The sequence below is a fragment of the Dermatophagoides farinae genome, chromosome 4, assembly GCF_024713945.1.
Source record: "Dermatophagoides farinae isolate YC_2012a chromosome 4, ASM2471394v1, whole genome shotgun sequence".
In the NCBI taxonomy this organism is placed as follows: Eukaryota; Metazoa; Arthropoda; class Arachnida; order Sarcoptiformes; family Pyroglyphidae; genus Dermatophagoides; species Dermatophagoides farinae.
The window spans coordinates 2,242,945-2,269,981 of NC_134680.1; the positions used below are offsets into that span (position 1 = coordinate 2,242,945).

The 27,037-nt window shown below is 28.0% G+C and overlaps 2 protein-coding genes across 5 annotated transcripts; one reads left to right on the forward strand and one right to left on the reverse strand.

Annotated features, from left to right (window-relative positions):
* Positions 1-813: 813 nt before the first annotated feature.
* Positions 814-2,224, forward strand: LOC124490752 (uncharacterized). The gene has a single exon (XM_047053303.2). It carries the CDS (start codon positions 1,007-1,009, stop codon positions 1,814-1,816), a length of 810 nt encoding a protein of 269 aa, XP_046909259.1. The 5' UTR covers positions 814-1,006; the 3' UTR covers positions 1,817-2,224.
* On the reverse strand, positions 2,112-21,783 carry LOC124490750 (adenylate cyclase type 2). 4 transcript variants are annotated; one of them, XM_075730221.1, is made up of 11 exons: positions 21,167-21,722; positions 13,517-13,696; positions 10,926-13,436; positions 10,532-10,643; positions 6,646-6,773; positions 6,236-6,394; positions 6,012-6,144; positions 5,590-5,928; positions 5,263-5,537; positions 3,694-5,171; positions 2,112-3,627 (listed from the first exon to the last, which is right to left on the reverse strand). In XM_075730221.1, the coding sequence occupies exons 3-11, from the start codon at positions 13,325-13,327 to the stop codon at positions 3,371-3,373; spliced, it is 5,283 nt and encodes a 1,760-aa protein (XP_075586336.1). In that variant the 5' UTR covers positions 13,328-13,436; positions 13,517-13,696; positions 21,167-21,722; the 3' UTR covers positions 2,112-3,370. The 4 variants fall into 4 exon arrangements, with proteins under 4 accessions (XP_075586336.1, XP_075586337.1, XP_075586334.1 ...); XM_075730222.1 differs by having other exon boundaries at positions 10,926-13,696; positions 21,167-21,783; XM_075730219.1 differs by lacking the exon at positions 21,167-21,722 and adding an exon at positions 13,854-13,963 and having other exon boundaries at positions 10,926-13,696.
* Between the last annotated feature and the right edge of the window lie 5,254 nt (positions 21,784-27,037).

The following is a 27,037-nucleotide window of genomic DNA, read 5'->3' on the forward strand; positions in this document are numbered from 1 at the left end:
AAAAAGAAACAGAGAGAAAATTGTTTCGAGAAAAGATTTCGACGACAAACGTAATTGGACAACAGTTCAAATTCGATTTCATAATCTTTTTCTTTCTAACATTTCTATATTGAAAATCCTTTTTTTTTTTGACTTAAATCTTAATCTAATGAAAGAAAAGAATAAACAAAAGGTTAGAGTGAGAGAGAGAGAGAGATGATAATCTGTAATTTTTGTCGTCATCATCATGACGATGACAGAAACATTCGATTCGATCAAGAATAATTTGACCGTATATATGCATATCATGCTATTACCGGGCACCGGAACATATATATGTGTTTCATTCTTGGTTCTGTGCCGTTCTTTAATAATTTTGTACACATATGACATTTGCAGACATTATGGATTAATTATTTTGAATTTTATTCGGATTTGTTGTTTGTGTGTGTGTGTAAAATGAATGACGAAATAATAACAATAATAATAATAAGCCTTATCAAAAAAAAAAGCTGAAAATGAACAAATTCTTAGATCTCCTTTCATGGACGTTTTCTGATTGTGTTTATGAGTCATTTTTCCCTATAAATCGATTATATCATGTGGGATGAGATATATTTATATATTCATAATTCATTAAATCATTTTATTATTGGAATTTTTTGTTTTCCAATTTCAATCAACCAGAATATTCTGGCCATGATCCATGATTATTATTATCGATAGTGGCGGTTGTTGTGACTGAATGATGATGATGATGATGGAATTAGAAAAAGAAAAGAAAATCAAAATCGGGTATATAAAGTCGATATATATTCAAGATTTGATATCATCAATCATCATTGAAACCAAAAACAGAAAAATCACTTCATCAAGAAAAAAAACAATCATATTGATTAATTTTGAACTCGTTATTGTCGTTAAGTTATCAACAAAAATTGTACGAATCTTGGAAGATAATTCAAAAACATCATTGATACGTCAATCATCATCATCATCATCATTTGAAACAAAAAGATTGATAAAAATGATGTCTAACAAAGGTAATTGTAGCTGGTTATCACCAATATCGTTGGCCATTATGTTTTTAATCATAAATGTTTGGCAACAACATCGTTTATTGGTACAAACACAACCATCATTGAAAATTAATGATATTAAATTAGAAGATGATTATGTACAGGCAGCGGCTGCAGCTGCCGCTGCCGCTTCTGCTCATCATCATCATCGAAATTTATTTCGTTCAAAATTTCCCGTTTACAATGTCAGCGGTCTATTATCCGTTTATTCAATCGAAGGTATCGATGGCCATTATTGTAATCGTACATATCGTATGTATTTGAATCAATTATTTTTGGATTCTTGTGTGGAATCAATGCGGTTATTATGTGGTGGTAATATCGTTGGACGTCGTAAACGCAATATATCACCATTTTTTCCTGAATCATCATATTTTCATTCAAAACAATCATCAATGTTGACACCGGATACGGATGAATTATCACTGACAATGGAAACGATGGATAATTCAGATGAACAACAACAACATGCTGAACAAATATTGGATTTAATTAGAAGAACATCGGCTATATCTTCGTCTGCTTCATCACCATCATCAAATCCATCATTAGAATTACCGATCATACGTAAACGTCGTAATCATCATCATCATTTTAATCAACAATATTCAATCATAGCTATTGAATCACAAAATTTAATGGAAAATTGTTGTCAGGATTCCGAAAAATTGGATTGCCGTGAAAATGTATTGCGTGAAAAATTTCAAAAAATTTGTGCACCAAATCTAGTGACAACAGTTGAAGTTTTTCGTTCATAGATTGTGGAATTTTTCAGGTAAAAAAAAAATTCTCAACTACGATAATGAACTGAAAAAAAATTGATTAAACACATCATCGTTGCTCCCGTTGTTCCCCCCATTTAGAATGAAACTATTTCTCTTCGAAATAAGATTTCATATAAAAAAAAAATTCTTGCACAAATTTTCTAAATTCATTTCACAAAAAATTAAATTTAATCATTTTTTTTTTAGAAAAAATCAATCAACAATCAATTAAAATTCAATGAAAAAAAATATATAATCAATAATGATTTTAAAACCAATTTGAAGGTGAAAATATATATGTGTATTTATAATATTAAAAATTTGTTACACAAGATAGACAACAATAATTTGAATAAAATCTGAAACAATCAATCAATTAATCAATTAATTGATTAAAATCAATACAATAATAAATGAATAACGTGAATTTAGAAAAGAAAATGACATTTATATTAATTTGAATTAAAATAATAAATGATATTGAATGTGAAAACTATAGATTTTTATCGTTCTGTGCCAAATCATTTTTTTTTTTTTTTTTTTTTTTTGGATTCATTCAATCGAAATAGGATTATGGTGTTGAGGATTGATATTTGAATTTTTGTTGTAGTTGTTATTATTGGACACCGGAAACAGAATTATCTGTTCATTATCACAGATGATATTTTCAATGGATAAATTTGTGTTTTTTTTTTTGTTTTGTTTTTGTTTACAATTACATGTTATACATGATGGATGATATACAAAACTACACATGAAACAAAAAACCTCAAACCATGTATGTATACAAAACTAAAATGAGAATTTCTAAAATGATGATGATAATGATAACAAAATAAAATGTAAACAAACAGAGATTTGTTTGATTCTATGTACACGGAATACATGTCATATATTATTATTTTTCTATTTATAATTGGTATCAATTTTTGTGTAACTTTGTGTTTGTTCAAGTGTTGAGCGTTTCTGGTTTCATACATCATTGTGTGTGTGTGTGTGTGTGTATTTTTGGATGCATGTTTAGATTTATGAATTTTATTTTCTCCATTATTCGAAATGGAATTTTTTTTTCTTCATTTGATTTCATTTGTGATTTAATCAAATTGTTTTCATTGCCTTTTTTTGTACATTTACAAAACTGAATAATGAAAAAAAACTTTAACAAAAGACACACAAAAAAAATTGAATGATGATTGATAGTGATAATCAATTCATTGTCACCGTCGTCGTATTATACAAATAAAAAAAAGTTGTGGTTTCGGCATAACAAAAAAATGAGGAAATTTTTCAAATGAATGAATGAAACATACACACACAAAAGGAAAATTTTGTTTGTTGAATCGATTCCAATTTGATTTTGTGTGCATGTATAGTTTGTGTTACGCGGTTTTACAATGAAAATCCATTTACATAATGGAATCAAGAAGATTTTTTCTGGTCATTTTTGGCTGGATTATAGAATGAAGGTTTTCACTTTCGATAGGAATTTAGAAATGAACTGAAAAATTTGTTGTTCGATTTTTTCTTCTTTTTTTGTTTTATTTTCGATCATAATTCATCTTTCAATGCAGGTGATTTAATGAAATATGTTTCCAATTCACCTTTACCTTTTACATGTATACGGCCACGACATTCACAATCATAACCATGTTCCATAAGTAATTTTGCTGTTGCCACAGGTATCTGTATTTTACCCATCATACCATGTGAATCCATACGTGATGCAACATTAACCGTATTGCCCCATATATCATATTGTGGTTTATGTGCACCGACAACACCGGCAATCACTGGTCCATGATTTACTATTATATATTTATAAATCAAAAAGATTCAAGTAAACAAAAAGAACCAAAAAATGATAAACTTACTTCCAACACGAAGACGAAATCGTTGAAATGATTCACGATTAATCTGTTGTAGGACATTATTCAATGCAATGGAAAATTCCACCAAGGAAATGACGTTATGTTCTTCACGATGTAGTTTAAAACTACCTTCTTTAGCACCGGCTTCAAAACTTTCTCGTCCGGGTTGTAAACCTGCCGCTGCCATATAAGTACTACCAATAGTTTTAATTTTTTCAATACAGCTAAATTTTGGTTTCAATAATAATTTATCAAAATCACAGATTATTTCATTCAGTAGTCGTAAACATTCTAGTCCTTGTTTGTTGACATCATTTTCATCATAAAATTCATGATAATTTGGTATTGATGCAAACATTACGGCAACTGAATTATAACGTTCGTGATATAATGTTCGATTTGGACCATAATTATTCAATAGAAAATGTTGTGCAACATGTTGTGGTAGAATGTTTTCTAACAAAATTTTATTGATACCGCCAATAGTTTCAACATCTTCCTGTTCAACTTGAAGTTTTGCCTTCCATAATTGATGCAGACGAGATGAGAATTCAATATGACGATCACGTACATAAAGGATTAATGAAAAGAATAGGGCAAACAATATTGTAGCACCATAAACACCGGTTGGTGTCGCTTCTTCCGTTGTCGTATCCATAATATTATGATCATCATTTATATTTTGATTATCTAATGAAATATTTGTAGAATGAATCATAGATGGAGCATTTGTACCGGAATTTCCAACAGCCAAAATGTTCAATATGGCTAATATACCAAAATAGAATATCTGCACAAGTATACGATATGTATGTTTCAAATGTGACAATGATGTTGAGATGAGCATCAAAACAATGACGGATGAAACGCGAAAGTAATGTCGTAATTCAAGTTGACATTTTTGATGTTCATTCAATGTAGTTGTGATCGTAGGAATAGTATCGCCACTACCAGTAGCAGTAGTCATTATCATCATGATTGGAATTGGTACATCATCACAATTAACAATGGATGGAACAAATGTAAGACAATGTTCAATAGTGATCATTATGATTGTTAATGCCGAACAAATACTTAATGAAAATAGCATTATACTTTGTTGATGACAACTTAGAAAATTTTCCGTATAATTTCTAATCGATACATGTATGAAATCCAATTTTTCACCCATCACCATACCTAATCGTTGATACCATTCGAATATTTTCATTCGTTTTTGTTGTTGTTGTAATGTATTATGATGTGTAATTGATGTATTTCCAATGTTTGATCCGGTTTCCAAATCATCACAGATATTCGTACCGATATTATTGGTATTATTCGCACCATTATTATTATATTGATCAAATGTTGTTGAAAATCGTGTTGGTAACATGGTCAATGGTACCTGATGATTGCGAATTGATTGTATTAGTATCGATATGGTAAATGTTAATGCGATGATTATCATCGATATAATCAATGTAAGTGTAAAAATATTTCTGCAAAATAAAATTATTGGATTGAAGAAAATCAATTAAGATAAATTTTTTCTTAAATATATTCTTTCTAAATGTGTCACGAACAACATACATTGGAAGCAAAATGAATTCAATGATGGCCAATACAGACATTAAAATGGTTACATTTAAGGAATTTGTGGGAAAATTGCCCACAAATGCATGTCGTTCATATGGATTTTCCAATGAACTATCTTTAAAATGAAGAAAAATGGAATTGATTTCCGCTTTACGCGGATGATAATGTTGTAGTTCGGATGCAGGTAGACAACAGGAAAACCATGAACGTAATGTATCCATCAATGATTGTGGTGTAGGTGTTAAGACGGCTTCAACTAATGCAATACTCTAACAAAAATACCATCAATGAATGAATTTTTTTTCATGTTTATATATTTACCGTTTGTGTAACATTTTTAGCTATAACAGATTCGGAAATATTTGAAAATGGTTTATCAACCGCCCATCCGGATGAACCACATTCAGTCCATTTAGAAAAATTTCGTTTACTACCAACACCTGGACCCATTTTACGTTGTACTTTCGATACGTTTGTTAACGATGAATTTGTTTGTGATGATTGATTATCATTATTTTTGCAATTGATCAAATCATTGTGAATGATTGATCCATCCACTTGCAATGATGATCGTCGTTTTGATGATAATGCACAATCATTTGATGTATTATTACCAGTATCAGCGATACTTTTTGTATCCAATGTATCTTGTTTAGATTTCTGTATCAAACAAACAAAAAAAAAAATTTGATGAAACAAAAAAAATTCTTTCGATAACATTACATTGATTTTTCACAACATACCGTTGGATCAATAATAAGATAAGTTTTAATTGCATGTTGTGCAAGATAAGAATCTCTTAGATGTCCATTACCAGGTTCAACTTCGAAACGATTATCCAATCGATCTAATGTATCTTCCGTTATATGTACACGTCTAACAAAACGAAAGAAAAATTTCAATTATATTAAGTAAAATTTCATACACACACACACACACATCGGAACCAAAAAAATGTCATACATACCCAGGAACACCCCCGGATTCCATATGATTTGCAAGTGTAACATCATCCGACCATACATCATATTGCCATTTACGTAGTCCAATAACACCGCATAAAACATTACCACTATGAACACCGATACGCATATCAACATTAACACCGGTAGCATCACGGACCATTCTATATTTATAACGGAGTAACAGAAAATATAAAAACGAAAAAAACAATCAATTATCAATGATCATATTGAATCATATACAAGAAATCAATTGAAATTACAAATTCCAATCACACATACACAAAAAAAAGTCAAATGATAAGAATGAATATTCTAAAGATGATGATGTGTATACCGGATAATAAAAAAAATAAAAATCATTCTCATCATATATATCATATACTTTATTATATTATATAATAATTCTACTTACTTGATTGCTTTGATCATTCGTAGTCCCATTTGTACACAATTGATGGCATGATTTGGACGTGATACAGGCAAACCGGATACACAATAATAACAATCGCCCAGAATTTTGATACGCATACATTGATTCTCCTATTGTGTAGTATCCAAAAAAAGGTTCATAAGAAAAGAATAGGTAAGAGAAAGAAAATGTGATGCTAAAATTGTAATGATGATTCTGAATTCTCTAGCAGAACATTATCATTATTAATATTGTGATGATGGTAGTGATAATACTCAAAATGAATGAATGAAATACAGTGATTGAATCACATGATGAAATTCATCAGAAAAATTAGATTAAAGTCCGATGTGAAATTGAGAATTTGATTCCAATGGATCATTTCATTCGACACATATTGCCATCATCATTATTCATATAATATAATATGGTGACCACCACAACATCATGGATAAATAGATTTTGGAAATTGACCATTTGGATACATATAAACAAAACTGATAGAAATAGATACAAATTTTTCTCTAATCTCGATCATTCAAAACATATTCTCAATGGTCATTATCATCATTAAATCGAACACCTGCGACTATGAAATATTATTTTTTTTTCTTTTTGAATTCTTTCACTCATTTTTGCTGTTATTGTTGCTGCTGCTGTTCATCACCATTCACACCATTATTCGATGTATATTGTGATGAGAAAAAATCTACAGTGAAATTATCATGAAATCATCATCATCATTGTCAACAAAATAGTGAAGCTAACAATAATCAACAATGAATCGACTGACTGAAAAAAAAGAAGAAAACGTTTGAAAAGAATTCGATATATTCGAAAATGTTCAATCAAATAACCTATTTTTCTATTCAAAATGGAACAAACAAACATAATATCAAACTAAAAGTAAGCTTTTTTCAGTCAAATGAAAAAGCGAAAATCAAATTTCCATTATCCAGATCGCTTAGAACGAATGAAACGAACGATGGAAAAAAACCAGGTGAAAGCGAATTTTGACAACAACAACAAAAAGAAAAGAAAAAAAAACAGAATTTCTGGACAAAAATCAATACGAACCGATAATAATGATGATAATGACATTTGCATGGATAGCATAAATATTACATCGTCATTGTACTGAAATCTCTGGAAAATCCAGATCAAATCATCACCAGAAAAATTTGTTTGAAAAAGAGCAACGAAATTTTTGAAATCCCAAATGTAAATATACCATTTAAAAACATTATTATAACGGCTTATCATCATCATCATGATTAGATTCAACGCGAAACGATTCTGATTTGATTATTATTATTATTCTTATTATTATATACACAAAGGAATTCTGGAATTTCAACATCAACATTATTATGATTATCATTTGGATTCAAACATTTGGAAATAATTGAACATTGAACTGCAAAAACTATGTTGATGATGATGATAAACATTCGAATAGCATCTTTTTATTTTTGGTATTATAAACGCTTCAATGCATTATGATCATTGATTATTATTATTATTACAAACATCACTCAATGAATGAATTCTTCGAATCGAAACTCATCATCATCATCATCATCATCATCATAATCATCGAGAATTGGACCGGAATGAGAATCTTCAAATATACTACCTTTACAGAAAATATTACTGTGACAACAACAACGGAAAAAAACGACAAATGTTAATTATTTAGAACTTTTTTCTCTCTCTTTCATTCTTATTTCAGTAAGAATTCACTGTTTATGAAATTCAAATAATCTTAGAAACGAAGAAGAAATCAAGAATGAAGAAAAATTCTTTCAAGCAGAATAATTCCAAAAAAAAAAATAATTAGAATAGTGAAGCTGTTATGTTTGGATACTGCTGCTACCGATGACGATAATCATCATTATTATCCAAGAGTTTTTTCATATACCTGGATGGACAATTTAAAAATAAAAATAAAAATAAATATAGAATGAATATATGAATGAAAAACAAAAAAAAATGTTCCTAGAACCAAAAAAGTTTTAGAATGTGTGATGTGGAACATGTTCATGTATGGAATAATTGGTATTGGTGTGGATGCTTGATTATGAACAAGTCACATACATACCTAACAAAATTGTTTGTTTATTTTTTTTCCATACAACAAACAGCATTCATACTCTCTCATATTTTAATTAATAAAAGCTAAATCGAATAAAAAATAGAGTCCTATTTCTAAGAAATAAATAATATGGAAAAAAAATTTGGATCGTGATGTAATGGCGCAATATTTTTTTTTGTCATGACAATAAATGGCCCAATATAATTCTATATATGTGAATCGAAAAAAGAAAACCAATTTCAATGCGACAATCGTGGTCATTGATCATTTGATCACACAAATACAAACACACACACACACACACACAAAATGACAATAATGTTGTTGATATTGACGTGTTGGTGATTGTGGCGGTGGTGGTCATATATTGATTATTTCTAAATTGAACATGTATTTGTTGTATATAAATAATGAGAATTAATAACGAAATGAAGGTCAGTAATATATGAATCAGAATCTTCGTTTTCTTTTTACGTTCATCATCATCTTTCATTTTGCCATCGTTGCTATGCATCTTACATATACAGAATCATAGAACGATGATTGTATGCGGTGAGCAGAATTGAGCGAGTATTTTATTTTTATTTTGGTTCTTATTTTTGATCATGATTTATTACCATTATGATTCGAATGATTTTTTTTTTTTTTGATAAAAAAAAAGAATAAAAACGAAAATTGTTCTGCTAATGTCGAAATGAACAAAATAATCGATAAAATCGATAGGTAAAGATAAATTTAGAATATTATTCTCATTTTCTAAACTTTGTGTGCACTGGCCGCACACACACACACACACACACGTTATTTCTTGAATGTCATCAATTACTTTTGGTTCATAATACAATAAAAATTCGATTTGATCAAATGATCAATTTCTATCAAATATTTGATGTTGTTGATGATGATGATCATTATCATCTTAAAAATACACAATTCAAATGAATGATTGCCTCACTCACTGTGTTTTTGTGTTAATTGACACAATAACGTGTTGAAATTGGCGGTGTGGGGATATAGAGGGAAAAACAAAGTTGAAGTAAAATAAAATATATGTTCATTTCGAAAAAATTCAACAGAATCGACCGAAAAAAGTTGCAAGTTTTACACAAAAAAATGAAATGCTAGAATCATGTATCATGCAATGATGATTCATTTGTTTTTGTGTGTTTGTGCAATAAGACAAACATTGAATAAAACAATGAACCAGAAAAGCAATCGAATAGAAAAAAAATCGATCGAAAGCGAACCACAAACCAAAGAAAACAAAATTAGAAAAACTTGTCAGGGTTCCATTTGGAACAATAATAACAACAACAACAACGAAAACAATAATGATGATGATTCTATAAAGAAGCATAACAATATGAAAAAAATTTGCTAACTTTTTTTTGTTCAAAAAATTATTACAATCATTATCAACCATGAAATGAAATTGAATTGTCAATTTGTTCTTTCATTCGACTATATTTTTTATTGTAGTAATGATGATAATGGTCACTACTTTTCCCTCTTTTTATATCGAGTTCTAGACGAAAAAATTGAATCATTACCACCCTGCAAGGAATAATTCATTCTAATTATGTTACCCAACATTATTTATGTTGTGTAAGCGAACGGAATATAATTGTGACAGTTTTGAAATTTTAAAACTGAAAATTTTGAAGAAAACAAAATGATGATAATAATAATATCATTATTATTGTATGAATTATTTTCTCTTTGTTTGCTGAAACACACACACACACACAACTACTTCTTGTGAAAACGAAAACAGATTATGTACTCGAAACATACCTGAGCTAATTCATCAAAACGTCCAAATAGATCATTCAATGTTCGTACCAGCTCTGAAGCGGATAATTGTTCTGATAATGGTGTAAAATTGACGATATCGGCATATAATAGGCTTTAAATAAATATAGATTTTTCGGGTCGCAAATTCCCAGTCGTTAATGCCGAGACAGAAAAAATGCAGGAAAAAATACGACAACAACATAGATAATTTATGATAATGAATATAATGTTTATGGAATCGATGATAATCCAGATAAATATCCGATCCAATAACGCGCACCAATGAATCATATATTTCAAAAAAATGGAAGAAAAAACAAAAAATAATAGGATCAATGAATATAATTTTCTGTCTAATAATGCAAATAGATAAATCATTCATTTTTTCACATACCTAACATTATTATGACGTTGTACATATAGTTCATGAAATCGTTGTTTTTGTGGTGTTTTCGGCAATAGATCACCTGGACCAGCTAATCGATGATTACCCGATAATATTTGATTTGAACCGGATATTGCATGTGATTCACGACGATTTTTTCCACCAGAATTCATTTGATTGAAATTTGTTTTAATATTTGTAACATTAGCTGTTGTTGCAGTTTTTGTCGATTTTTGATTATTATTATTATTTTGTTTTTCCATTTCAGCACGTGCACCTTTACGATCAACATCCATTTTATCCATTATACGACGTTTAACTTCAGCAGCAATATATGCCGGTATAACTGATAATAATAATTGTTCCTGTTGTTCACGTTCGAATTCAAGTAATATTCGATCATCAATGATTTTTCGTGCACCGGCAAATGTATCACAATTTTCCTGTTCCATACGTCGTCGTGAATCGGTTGTATAGGTTATGAATGCTAATAATATCAGAATATCTGTTAGAATTTTCTTAACAATATATTCATTAAATCCATGTGAATCATTCAATGATTGTTGTTGTTGATGCGATTGTTGCCATGATGATGATGATGACGATGTTTCATTATTGTTTATTATGGAACGTTGTTGCTGTTGTTGAATAATCATACGTAATCGATCATCATTAAATACGGTAATTATTTGCATAATTTCCATAAGGATATATAATGCAAAACAAATAAATTGTATAGCCAGATTAATATATGGATTGAATGGTAATACTGATTGTATGTAAATAATTGAAAATACAGCAACCAATAGGTCAATATCCATTGATTCAATATGAAAATGATGTGAACGGCTCCAATAATTTTCATGATAGAATATATCGGATAATATACGATGTACAAGAAATGTACACCATAACCAAAATATAAGAAACACGGTTGCCAATATATATTGTCGATATGGTGGCGATCCATTATTTGAATTATTGTTATTATTATTGGCACACGACGATAATAATTTATCATTATTACCAATGATTGTTGTTGTTGTTGTTTTTGGATTAGCCATAAAAGAAGAAGTAAAACAATTTGCATTGATATTCATGGTCATAGTGGCGGAGGCGGAATTAGCAGCAAAAAAATTTGTTCGTGAATATTTAACATCACAAAAATGACTAGTCAATGTACAGATTACTAATGGAAATAATAATGATGATGATATGATGACCATTATTGTTGTTATTATCAATACGATTACATCTATTATTGATGATTGATTATCACCGGATGAAGTAGTTGTTGTAGAAATAGTAACAAGAATAGATGTTACTATATCACTAACGTTTGTTGTATGATTACCATTATTTTTATCATCTTGATATAATGGTGAAAAAAATGAGGAATCAATAGACATAATGATCATATAATATAATAATGCAAATACATTCGTTGCAAATGTCATTATGCCTAATATCTGTATTTTACGACGTATCGTATAACGACGATTGAGCAATTCAAGATCAAGTATATCACTACAGGAAACGGATGATGGTATGCCAAAATCTTCCGAACGTTTTTTCTTTGCCTGTTGTTGTTGATGATTATTAATACCACCAGATTGTGTAATACCCATCATAACAGAAAATTTTGATTTACGACGATTTGATGATGATTGTATTGTACAATGATTTGGAACAATAACGGTATTAGTTGTAGATGATAGCGATTTTGGTGGTTGATCAACAGGCATCAAAATCGATGTTGTTTTTGTTGGCGGTGGCGATGGTGTTTTGATTCTATTCTTGCTATTATTATCCATTTCATCAGCTTTAACAATGACAATTTTAAGATTTTTACCACCACCATTACTATTATTGTTATTTTGATGATTTATAATTTTTGAATGTTGTTGATGTCCAATTTTTTGTTTTTTTAGGAATGGTTCAGTTGATTCATCATCTTCATTATGACTATCATAATGGTGATGAAGATTATCTTCACGATCATTATTACTATTATTATCCATTATTGGCAATGATGATTGATTTATAATATTATAATCACAATGATTATGTTTGTCATTATTTGTATCAATTAATAATCGAAATTGTCCATCAATATTCATATCATCTGTATCATTATTATGACCACCACCACCACCACCCAAGCCACTATTGCGGCTAACATTTCCATCAATAATTGTTGAAATGGATGTAGCCACTGATGATGATGATGATGTATCAGCTATCGTTGTTGTTGATGATGGCAAGGGATTTAACAATGATGTTTGATCGATATAGAGGCCACCAACAACAATTTGATTTCCGTTTCTGTTGTCGTTGTTGTTGTGACCAATAACAACGTCCGAATTTTGTTGATTGTTGCATTGTTCGGACGTCATCATCATCGTCATCATAACTTAAGTTCATCGAAATTAATTTTGTTTTGGATCGATTTTTGGTTCAATCGTATGATGATCATGAACAAAAATGAGTGAAATAGAATGCATCCAATGAAATTGGAATCTAGGATCAAAAATTCAGAAAAATTGAGAAAAAATGAAAATTGATTGTTTGTTGTTGTTGTCGTTGTTATTGTTTTATACAGGGCAAAATGTCGATGAAAAAAGAGAAAATAAAATACGGTAATCTTCCAGTGCACGTAAATACGACAAACAAACAAACATAGCAAAACAGCGTGTAGTCCAAACTATCACAAAAAATGTTTACTGTATCTGATAAATTTTTTTCCGTTCCTATTGGAACAACGACGACGAAATGGATGCCTGGTAAAAATGAGATATGAAAAAAAATATATTAGTTAGTATCTACAATGTCAAATTGAAAAATTTCTATACAAACAACAATTGTTGTTGCTGTTGATTGAGTGTCAGAAGATAAATTTTTATAAAAAAAATAGAAAAAAGAAAGAAAATTTCGTACACATTTTAAAAATCTTCATCGTGTTTGTTACAAGCCATAAATAATAAAATCATGTTTTGAACAACAAAAAAAAAATTTTTGAAACATAAAATTCTGATGATGAATTCGAGTGTTTTGTTTTTGAATATATATATATTATATACAGCATATTATTATTCTACAGGTCAAGTAGGTTAAAATAGTAACTAAAAACCAAAAAGTAATGGGCAATTATATCGATTATTTTTTCGATGAATCATTCATTCGAATTTTTTTTTCTTATTTATTATTTATATTCAAAAGTTCAGTCGTTCTTATCATCAATAGTTTAACATTCTAAAGATTTTTTCTTTTTTCAATTCAGGTATTTTGATTGAGATTCAACCTAATATATATCAGACTCTATATACATTTAAAAAAAAGTGTATGAAAAATCAAACAAAGTTGTCGTTTGTGGCTTGAAACGATCACGATATCATAGATAGATAGTGAAAAAAAAGGAGTCAGATTTTATTTATCCTAATTTATTCATTATTTTGTATAGGTTTTTTTTTTATTTTGGGAAAAAACTTTCAATTTTTTTTTATCTTTATTTGACATAAATTCAATATAAACACGACGTTTTTTTTCTATTATAAACACACATTCAACATTCATGCATGCATGCATACATACATTGTGAGTGTGTATTCGTGTTTTTTTTTTTTTTTTTTTGGTTATATTTCTCAATCAAACTAATTGATTTGGATCGATTCGATATATCGATATGTCAGAAATGAATATATAGACCTTGCGTGTCAGCCCATTTTTATTTTTCAAGGTATAAATGCAAGATACGACGTGCCGGAAATTAGTACTAACAAAATAGAAAAAAATTTTATATTCTGGGCAAAAGAAAATAAACTACAGTTCCATTATCATCATCATCATCATCATCGTCATCATCGTCAACATCATTATAATCACATTAAATTTAGTCATCATCATGACGTTCCATGAAAATGAAAAAGGATCTGAGTTAAGTTGAAATTAAGCAAAAAAAAAAAACAAAAACAAAAATTCATTCATTGACTTCAAAGCGTGATGGTAATTGCTTTTTTTCTTCATCTAAAATTTAGATTCTAAATTATGAACATCTCAATCTTTTTGAGATTAAATATGAAAAAAGAATTTCACTTCACAGACTTGATTTCATTCTTGAGAATGTTTAAAAAAAAAAAATAAAAATCACCATCATTCGAAACTATTTCGACAACAACATCAACGATGCATTTTTTCTTTAAATTTTTTTTTTATATATTCAGCATCGTATTTCATGCAAATTTCTTTTTTTCATATTTCGGCTTTTTATCAAATATAGAGTTTATTTTTTTATTTTAAAATTTATTCGAGCTGTTGTTTTTGGTACTTTATTCATTGGAAAACATTTTGTTGTTTGTTTGTGTTGTTTAAAATTTTATAATAAACTTAATATATATAGTGATGGAAGTTGATAGACAAACAAATTATGAATGAATAATATTCAAAAACAATAAAAAAAAGATGAAAACAAAATCGAATAACAATGAATTTTTAATAAGAAATATATTAATGCACACAGCCAGCCTAAAAACATTTGGATGTGGACTGGAAAAAAAAATAGCCGAGTAATAACTAAATCATGATGATGAATGAATTGAATGGTTGAAAAATAAAAATACTACAATATGTAATAATCAAACAACAAACATAAAAAAAAAGTTTTCAGATCAGATTTGAAAATCAAAACTTTGACCACAAAACAACAAACAATGAACAAATGAAGAGAAACCGACAAAAAATAAAACAAAACCAAAAAAAAAAAAAAATTAATTGTTAATTCAAGCTATAGGGTTCGGTTATCGCATTCATATGTGGTTTGTAATTTGAGTTTTTTTTCACCGTTAATGATTGATGATGATCCAAAAAAAAATCAAACACACACACACAAAAACCATTTTAGGAGAGAAAAACATTCGAATTCTATTTCGACTGGAATAGGTTTTATTCTGTTTCTAATGAATTTTTTTTTCTTCGGTACCAAATTTGTCCATGATTTGTTGTTGTGATAATGTTTTTTTTTCAATTTCCTTATTTTTCTCCTAAAAAAATTTCCTTTCACTCATCAACAGAAACCAGAATCATTATGATGAGAAAAATTCCATCGATGATGAACCTGATGGTGTGGACATCATGGGTCCCCAGAAATAATATCACAAATCCTTTGAGTGTAATGAAAATGGAAAATTTTATTTTTTAACAACATAAATGAAGAAACAATAGAAATAAAACGACTTGGAACAAAAATCTAAATCAAACATAGAAAATTAATGGGTTCGTACAATAACCATTTTGAGGTTTTGTGTTGAGTGAGGGTAATAAAAACCAATTGCGAAAAAAAACAGTTGAAAAAAAATATTAAAAATAAAATCTTTAAAAATCAATAGGAAACACACATTGACAAAAAAGAAAGAGATAACGATGACAATATATACAATTTTTATTTTTTTAAAATAAAAAAAAATATGTCAATTGGATCAGTGGAGATGTAGGCGTTTTATGACTCAGATTTTACGATCATCAACATCGACATCGAACAATCAAAAAAGTCTATTTATATATACAGTATATATTCGTTCATCACATTCGAATTCAGTTATAGGCTTGATTTTTATTTTTCATTTATTTTCAGGATCGTTTGATCCAGTAGTCGATTTTTTTATGAAAAAAAAAAAATTTTTTTGACGAAAAAAATTCCTGGAAAAATAGTTTCAATTTGATTGCTTTTGGTTGAAAGATGATGACAAAGAATTGTTATAAAAATATCTTTTTGAAAAAAATGAAATTTTTTTTTGTTTTTGGATCAAATAATTTTTTTTTGTAAATGAAAAATAACAATACTGATTTAGAGGCAATATTTTTTTTCATGTTGTTGATATCTTGTTGAATTATTCATGATGATCAGATGACCAAAACAAAACAAAAAAAAATGGCAAAATTGACAATTCAGCATTTGTGCTTTTGTTTTCTGGATTTTGTTTTCATTTGTTTTCACAGGGTAATAATATTAATATATTCTGATTTATAATAAAAAAAAGGATATTCGAATTTTATGATGATAGACGAAACTATCGATAGTTTTATCGATTGAATGTTTTTTTTTTGCAAAGAAGAAAAATATCTTTCCTGTTTAGTTTCCATAAATGTTCAGGTATTTTTCGAATCGAATCGAATTTTTTTTTTTCTTATAACTTATCATGATCGGAATCATCAAATTTTTTTTCAGATATATAATAATCATTATTAACCATGATAATCATCATCATAAAAGTGGTGAATTTAAGTTTATCATCATTAACACATTCAATTATACTATATCGATACTTGTGTTTCAGTTGTCATCAAATGAAAAGAGAAAATGAACATTTAAAATCATTATCTTGCATGAAAATCGAAATGAAATTTGTAATCAACAAATTTTTGAATAAAAGTAAAGAAAGCAAAAAAAAAAAAAAAAAAGATTCAGCAAGCAACAGGCCACCATCGAGATATTGAAACAAATCATCAAAAAAAGGTATTAGTACGAATGTAAATGGTAGCTGATCAATCTTGATCATAATGATGAAATCAATCGAAATTCTTCTATGCATGAGTTGGACACATGCATACATGAATTGCATATTCGATGCATAAAAAAAAAATTTTTTTTTTCACATTAATGAACTAAGAATGTTGTACATGTGTGTGTACTTGAATTTTGAATTTCAAATTGATAATTTTAGCCATCATGATGAATATACGCGCGCATATATGCGTATGTGGGTTTATTTTTTTTGTTTTCTTTTCAGCTTTCGCACATGATAATCGGCACGTTTTTTGGTGATTGATCTTAATTTAAAATTCAGAAAAAAAATATCTGTTTATTTCATATAAATAACCGTTAAGAGAAGAATTTTTTTTTAACAAAAAAAAATCAGTTCAATTCGTTTCGGTTCGATCAAAATAAACATTAAGAAATTTTTTTTTCTGAATTAATGCTGACAAACAAATTCTTTCGAAATGAAGAATTTTAATGTTATTTATATATGATGATGAACAAAATTGTGTATGTTGTATCGAAATTCAGTTTTAATCATCATCATCAAACATTATCGATCGATCGATCGAATTGAATTGAGAATAAAACAACAACAACAACAACAACAACAAAAAATAAACATTCACAAAATTGTTACTTGAAAGATTTAGTATAAGTTGATCAAAACATTGATTGAGGATAATAATAATGACGACGACGACGACAGCAAAAAAAAAAATTCATAACCATCTGGTTTGTTGTTGTCGTTGGAAAATTACAATGAAATAAAAACATGAAAAAAAAATTCTTTCAAACCTTATGTTTCTTATGGATGTTGTTGTTCATCATCATCATTCTCATTTGTTTAACATATTGGAAAAAAATGTGCTAATTTTCTTGCGCTTTTTTTTGTTTTATTATTATTAAACTTGTTTCTTGTTTTGTTTTGTTTTTTTTTTACTTTTATAAATAGGCTATATCAAGTGAAGAATAAGGAATAAATACACTTCATCATCATCATCGAATAGAATAGAATGGAAGAATCAAATGTAACCAAAAAAAAAAAAACATTGTACATGTTCATGATGTGTTGTTGTTGTGAATTGTATAGTTTAAATTTACGATCAATGAAATGAATCAAGGAAGGAATGGATCAGCGTATGGCGAAAACAAAACACATGAACAAAAAAAAAATCACAAGTAAATTCATCATTTCTTTTCTACCTACTACATGATGACGGTATATAAGAATTTTTTTTTTGTATCAAACATTTTCAATATAAATAATAATGGTTAATTATAAACAGAATTTTGTTTCGTTTTTTTGTTTAGATTAAATTTGATGATATTTATGTGTTTGTATATATATACATTTATTTTAGGCTACGATATTTTCTCATGGAAGAAATGAAAACATAAACGAAAAAAAAAATTCTAGACAAAAACTGTGAACGATGATCGTTTAATATCAGGATTTTTTGTTGTTGTTGTTGTTGTTGTTCTGTTTGTAAAAAATTTTCTGAAATCAATGTTTGAAATCATACATTCTCGTACAGACACACATAGACATTAAATTTGCATGAAAAAAAAATTGTATTGAGTGGTTTAAAATTCTAGAAAGATTCAAACAATTTGTTCGTGGGTATTGCGAGAATAGCAAACGTCTATCGTTCGATTTTATCTTGGAACAAGTTTTTTTTTCTGTTTGTTTCTTTTTGACATTTTGTTTTCTTTGTTGTTTCAAAAAATCAACAACAACAACAACAAAATATAAATTTGACATAAGATTGAATTTTGAGGATTTTCATTTCATTTCAATTTTTGTTGTTGTTGTTGTTGTTGTTGCTACTTCTATGATTGGGTGTTTTTATATCCTGTTTATTTTAAAATGGATAAAAATTGGTAAAAAAAAATTGTCAATTTGCATTTGTCCCCTAGACCTGGCTTTAGTTTTATTGATTGTGATTATTACATTATTCCGGATTCTAATAACCAAATAACAAAGGTTAAAAAGGTTAAACGTTTTTTTGTTTTGTTTTGTTGGTAAAAAGAAAATCAGAAAAATATTATCAAGAAATTAGTATAGCCAAGTGGCCTATTGCTGATATGTGAATACCAGAATCATTGAAAACCGATGATGAGAGAAAAAAAATTTTCAATTTTGATAAGAATCTATTTACTTTTCACCATCATCAACATTCGAATTCAAATTCAATCAATTTTCAAGTTTTTCTTCGTCTTTTTTTCTGAACATTCTTTTCATTCATTCATTTGAAAATGAAAAGTTTGCACAATCAAATTCTTTTTCATATGATAATAATAGAAGCCAATATGATAACCGATTAACAACAACCATTAATGATAATGATGATGATGATGATAAGTTTTCTCCATTATTTTATTTCTTGTTATTTGATATCCTTGAAAACTTTTATTTTTCATTAACCCATTGACAATGATGATGATGATGATGATGATGTTAAAACTTTACTTTTCCCAACAACAATAACAACAACAACAACAACAACGTTTTTCTACAGATTGTTTGATACTTTTATTAATCAAAAAAAAAAATAGTGTTTGAAATGAATTCTACCTATCTATTTATTAATCAATACTTTCTTATTTATTTAATTAAGAAGATTGCCTGAAATTACAATTGAATTTTTTTTTCAAATCCGATGCTGAATCTAATTGGCTGAATTTAAATTGGAAAAAAGGAGAAAACAGTTGAATACCATGAAACCACACACACACACACACACACACACACACATACACGGGCATAAAAATTGAAATGGAATTGTTCAATTGTAAAATTTCCGTTTGCTTTTTTTTGAAAAAGAGAAAAAAAACAACAACCACCATTTCACTAATATATTATCGGTAAAATTATCGTATTCTTTTATTCATTCTAGCGGAAATTCTACTGTTCTATCATCTATTCATTTTGATGATGAAAAAAGAAAGTAGAAAAATAATAAGAATCGTAAAGTTGTATGATAATAAAAATTCAATAAGGGTTTTTCAATTGTTTGTCTGTTTCATTTCATTTCAAGGTCTAGAATAGAAAATTAAAAAAAAAAAAACTCCGGTGACAATGATTTCAAGTTTAACACCACAAAAAACAATAACACACACACACACACCAAATGCACACTATATACTTCAATGTTTAATCGACTGAGTATTTTTCAGAAAAATCAAGAAAAAATCGTTTCGTTACATTTTCAATGGAAATTGTTGTTGCTGTTGTTGTTGTTGTTTTTTCTTTTCATGTCAATCTTCAGAATATTCTTCCAGTAAAGATCAACAGAAATTGTTTATCCACTATTCACTTTTTCAACAAAATTCTATAGAAACTATAGTTTTTTTTTGCAATATTGAAAAACTGAGAAAAAAAAATATTCAAAATCAAATTCGATGTGATGTGAAAAGCGAAATGAAAAAAAAAACATTTTCAACTTTGTCTGAACCAAAAAAAAAAAAAAAACCATGATTGATTCTGAATGAAATGGAAAAGAAAATGGAATGAATTTTGGGAAAAAAAAATTCAAAAAATCAACATTTTCAATTTATTGTCAAAAACACACGCACACACACACAAACATACAAACGCACCATAATATTCAATATATTTTAGTGGCATGAAAAAATTTTGGGAAATCTAAGAAAACAATTTTGTTTTGATTCAAACGAAACAAAAATCTAAAAAAAAATGTCATGTAAATTATCTTACCTTGATATTTAATGTGAATGAATGGGAAAAAAACAAGTAACTTTTTTTAATGTTGTGGTTGTCAATGTTCAACCAAAAAAAAAAAAAAAAAAAAAAAAACAAAAATCGATTAAATCAAAAACACAGAACAAAAATAATCACAAAAACAGAAAAAAAAACACACAGACAGACACACACACACAAATTGGAAAAAATTTAAATATAGTTGGGTCAACAACAAAAACAACAAGTGGTCAGTCATTCAGTGTCACTACACAGGTCAGATTCGAATAGATAGAATAGAAAATCAAACGAAATTGTAATGAACCCAAAAAATCGGTTGAATTTATTTTGTTTCTCTCTTTAATCTCAAATTCCTTGATTCTTTGTTGGTTGATTTAAACAATTTTAGTTTATTCAATGATAATGGCTGGTTATACACATCACATTGTACACTTATCGACGTCTAAATTTAAACTGAAAGCCGACGACCACGACGACGACAACGACGATGAAGAAAAACTTCTAGCCGCAAAAAAAAACAAACTGTAATTTCTCATTCATTCAATACAATTTCAATCGCGGCAATATACAAAATTCAGAGTCGTCGTTGTAAATGTGATAGATTTTTTCTATCTTACTATACTATACTATAGTATAATATAGCATATATATATATATATGAAATGAAAATTTCATTTATTCAGGTGTGTATTTTTTAGTATGTGTTTCATCATCATTATTATTGCAAATTCTCATTCCAAAACATTCACACTCTTTTACTGTAATTCAAAATATTCACTCTACTCACTATTCACATGTATCGAAGAAACAGCATAGAAACTATTTTTTTTTTCGTATGTGTCATAATTGAAGAATTCAACGTGTGTGTATACAATACAGTGGTGTATAACACAACAACCACTTTTTTTCTGTATATTCAATGATGAATATATTGAAGAATAATACATGTAGTTGTATAGCAAAAAACAAAAATAAGAATGAATCATGCGTGTTTTTAAACATTAACAGAAAAAATTTTTCATCTTTCAAACACACACACACACACATCATTTCACACATACATTATCATCATCATCATTGTGTTTATGTTCAGTTTGTTCATTCACTGTTGTTATTTTTTTGTTATTATTTTCTTTTCTTTTATTTTTTTTCCATTTTACATCGGTATTAAAGACATTTTTTTTGTGAGTGTGGGGGAGGGGAGGGAAAGGAGTTGGATTTCGAAATAAAATCGAATGACATACACCTTGTTTACCTTGATGGATAATTAATAATTTTTTTTTTTTTTTTTTTTGATGACGATTTATCGTTGTCATCGTCATCATCGTCACTGATAAATGATGACGTCTTGGATTATTAATGATAAACAAAAAACAAATATGAACCTAGAAATAGATTCATTGATAATGAGATAATCTTGATTGAAAATAGCTAGCTTAATGATATTGTCATTTGATCGTCAAGTTTTGATGATGATCATCAATTAATAAAGATCGAAGATTAAATGGATTTATTATTCTGATCCCATAATAATAATCAATATGCTGATTAGAATGAAATTTTTTTTTTCTGCAATCATGTTGATGTATATGTCTATATATTACCTATGAACGAGATATAATTTATGCCCAAAAAAAAACAATTATATTCACCGGTCATTGTTCCATCATTCAATGTTTTTTTGTCTCATTCATTTCATACACACACATGATTCTATGATTCTAAGCATTTTCAAAAAAAAAAAAAAATTTTTTTTGCCATTTCACACATATTACTTATTCACATTCATTTATTATTATTTTGTTTTTTTTTCAACTTCACAATATAATGTACCTGACTGTTTACCTTACCTTTTTGTTTTGTTTCTCTTCTCAAATAATCGTGCTCAAATACTATGATTGTGATGAATTGTACCAAAAAGGCATGTTAATCTCTATCTCTCTTTTTATCAAACACATAAATAGAGAGTAAACAAAAATAAATCTATTTCATATGTAGAAGTGTATGTATGCAGTTCAAGTGTCATTTAATTCAAGAGTAAATTGTTGTTCAAGAATTTTGTAAAAATAAAAGTTGAATGAATTTTTTTTTCTCATTCTGACTTTATATATTCTATATATATAGGCAAAATATTTTTGTTGTTCCAAATGAATTGTTGTTGTTGTTACCTTATACCGTAACCGAATCGTGTACGGAATTCAAGATGAACGTGTCTCATTTTCGTTTGATTGTGTTTGAAGCTTTGTTGCCTTTCTCTCTCCTTTCTGGCCAATTTATTTCATTCAAACATTCAACATTTTCTATGTGTGGCTGTTTATACTGACAAGAATTTTTTTCGTAAAATAATTGAAAAAAACGATTCCCGAAAAGAATTCAAGCGTTTAAATGTATAAAAAAAATAAGCGAAAACATTTTTTTCATTCATAGTATTTCCTAGCTTTTACAAAACAGACAAAAACAGAAAAAAAACTCTTGTCCAGTTTGTTTTTATAAGTTGAAAAGGAAATGAAAAAGTTCGATAAACTTGACATCCAGCCAGCCGTTGTTGTTGTCATTCAAATAAAAAATAAAAAAAAAATCATCAAAGACAAATTGAGGATGAGGAATGAAAGAAAGCAAAAGAAAAAAAAATCATTTTTTTTGTCGTTTTAGTTTTTTTTTTGTGATGGACGTGATTATCGTCACACGCACACACACACACATACACATACCAGACTTTTACTGATGTTACAAACGATGATTGGTGATTGGTGGCTGACGATGTGAATAGACGACGATGATGATGGCTATCTCTGGTGATAGCATAATGATAATGATGATGATAATCAAGGAAAAAACCCCAGCCGCCGGCCAACAAAATTTTTTTTTCATTTTTTATATCTTTTAATTTTTGGCTTTTTCTTTATCAATTAATGTGATTAGTATGATATTTGATGATCATGACGAATTGAATGTTGTATGATATCACATTTCTCACATAATAATAAGAAAGCAGCAAAAAGAAAAAAAAAATTGAATAATTTCATCAGAATCCAAATTGAAAATCCTTTCTGGATGTTTAATGTTGGGCCTCTTTTTTTTGTTTGTTTGTTTGTTGTTGTGCATGTACGTGTGTGTTTTTTCCAATAATTATTAATTAAATGTCAATCAAATAAAAAAAAATTTTTTTTTGTCATTGATAAATGGAATCTTCTGGTTAATAATTATGCAACAGCAACAGCAACAACAACAGCAATTTTCTTTCATATTCTAAATGATTAATATTTTTCAGTTCAAATGAATTTATTCATCCATACGAAATCAAAGAAAAAAAAATGATGATGATGATTAATTCATAAAATGTTCAGAAAAAAAAATAAATAAATAAAGTGTTGCACATATTTATTTTGTGATAATGATGATGATGGTTATAATCATGTATAGGATTTTTTTTTATCATTTGAATTATATTGAACTAATCGAATTAAAAATCAAAATGAATCAAAGTGAATAGAATGTGATGTTTTTGAAATGTAAAATTCTAGAAAGAATCGAAAGATGAAATAGAATCATATTTTGAATTTTTTTTTTCTTATCTATTTTATCATTTCGATCATTTTATGACAAATGTTGGTTTGGTGGCTGTTTGGCTGGTTAAATATGTATCCCATTCGTAAAGTTGTTGTTGTTGTTGTTGTTGTTGTTGTTGTCGATGTTGTTGTCATCTTACATCATCATTGCTTCATTCACTATTAATAATTAATTATCATTCACGTCATTTATATTTTATTTTTTCATAAACATTGAAACACACTAACCTATAATCAAATCGGTAGAATGAAAAATGATCAATAATTATTAATATCAACATTTTGGGAAAATACATTCAATGAAAATAGCCGGCAGAAATTCGAAACAAATGATAATATTCTACTTTTTTTTGGATGAGGATTATACACATAAAACAAAATTAAAAAAAAACTTGCCACATTTAATCATCATCAACATGATTGCGAGAATAAATGGATTCTTCAATGAATAAATGATTATCATCATCATCATGGTAAACCAGATGGTATTTTATCGAGAAAAAAAAATTCATGAATTATAATGACGATGGCGATGGTTTAAGAGGTTCAGGTTGATTACTTTTTATTTTCATTTCAAGTGGTTGTTGGAAACCGATGTGGTTTGTTTTTTTTTTGTTTTGTTTTGTTTTGTTTTGCCACCATCAATTGTTTCACATTTCACAAATATTGTGAAACTGAATTTCATTCAATTTTTTTGTTTCTCAATTGTTACTATTCTATTTTTTTTCTATTTCGTAGACCACAAATAATAATAATTGCAATTGTAAATAACAACGAAAAGGGGAATTGAATGTTTTTTTTTTGTTTGCAACACAGACAGTGACTGATGATGATAACGACGACAAGGACAACAACTATAGTGTTTCCATAGAATTATTTATTTATTATATTATAATTAGAATAACCTAACAATTTGGTGATAAAAAACAATGAAAAAAAAACGATCAAATGCAATGAATATCTAGATTTGACATAAACACACACACACACACACACATACCAATATACTGAGATAGTTGAATAGAATTGTCGTTTCCATCATACTGATGATCAGGATTGTTTATTACAATTTTCACGATTCCAATTTCATTATTAATGTTGTTTTTTTTTCTTTATCTCACCATTTATTGTTTTCGATTTTTATTTTCATAGTGTTATTATAGTGCCCATTTGCCGTTGGCTAGATGAATATCATATCCCTATTTATTATAAACATTCGATAAATGATGACAATCTATTTCGACTTGTACTACCCACCAGAGAGAATATTCATAGAAATCTTGCCGTTCTTTTTTTTTTTGGTTAGATAGTTGATTGGTTAGTGACTGTCACAGATGTCGATATAATAGTAATAAACCAATGCTAGATATTTTTTTTTTTTTTTAGTTTTTTCCCATTATCTGGTGTGCAAAATGTCTAATGCTAATGTAATTTTGATGTTTTTTTTTTTGGTTCGATTCGGTGATGACAATGCCTTGAATTAGTATTTTTGAAGAAAACAAAGAAAAAAATTATCGATAAATGCTGTCCCGGTAAAAGAATTCTTTCCAGGTGTCGATTTCGATGTGTGTGTATGTGTTGTATTTAATAGTTGCAAGTAATGGTTGGGATAAATGGGTGTGATTGCTGGTGATGATGGTAGAAAAAACCAAAATGAATGTGAATGTTTTTTTTTGAGAATTCAAATATTTTATTCGCTAACTGGATCTTTTTTCCAATTCGATGAATCTATTATCACAAACGCATTGAATTTTTTTGTAAAGCATCTTTTCTTTTCTTGGCTTATTTTCGATTCTTATTTTTCAATGTTTAATTGCTTATATTTAGGCTGTAAAAACGGCTGCAAAAAGATGGACATCCGATGTGAATTGACATTGAGATTGAAAAAACCGTATGGTCATCCGAGGACCTCAGTTACTACGAAAGAGCAGTAGTAAATCAGATTAACTTCCGAGTAGTATTTAGATGACAAACTTTTGCATTCAATTTATCATTATTAACTTTGATTATTTTTATGTTCGTTGCCTTTCAAATGAACTACATCTATGTCTATTTATGAATTACGTAATCAAATGTTGTTCCATTATTGTCATTTGTTACAAAGTGAAAGGTTATTCAGTTTGAAACAAAGTTAACAAACAACGAATGTGTGTGTGCTTGTGTGTGTGTGTGTGTGTGTGTGTGTGTGCAATTAACTTGAATAACTTCAAACTAAACCATGTTCGTTAATAGAAAAGAAAAGTCACGCAAACAACTATCTGCAGGTGTATGTATGTTTCGATTAGAATAAATACATACA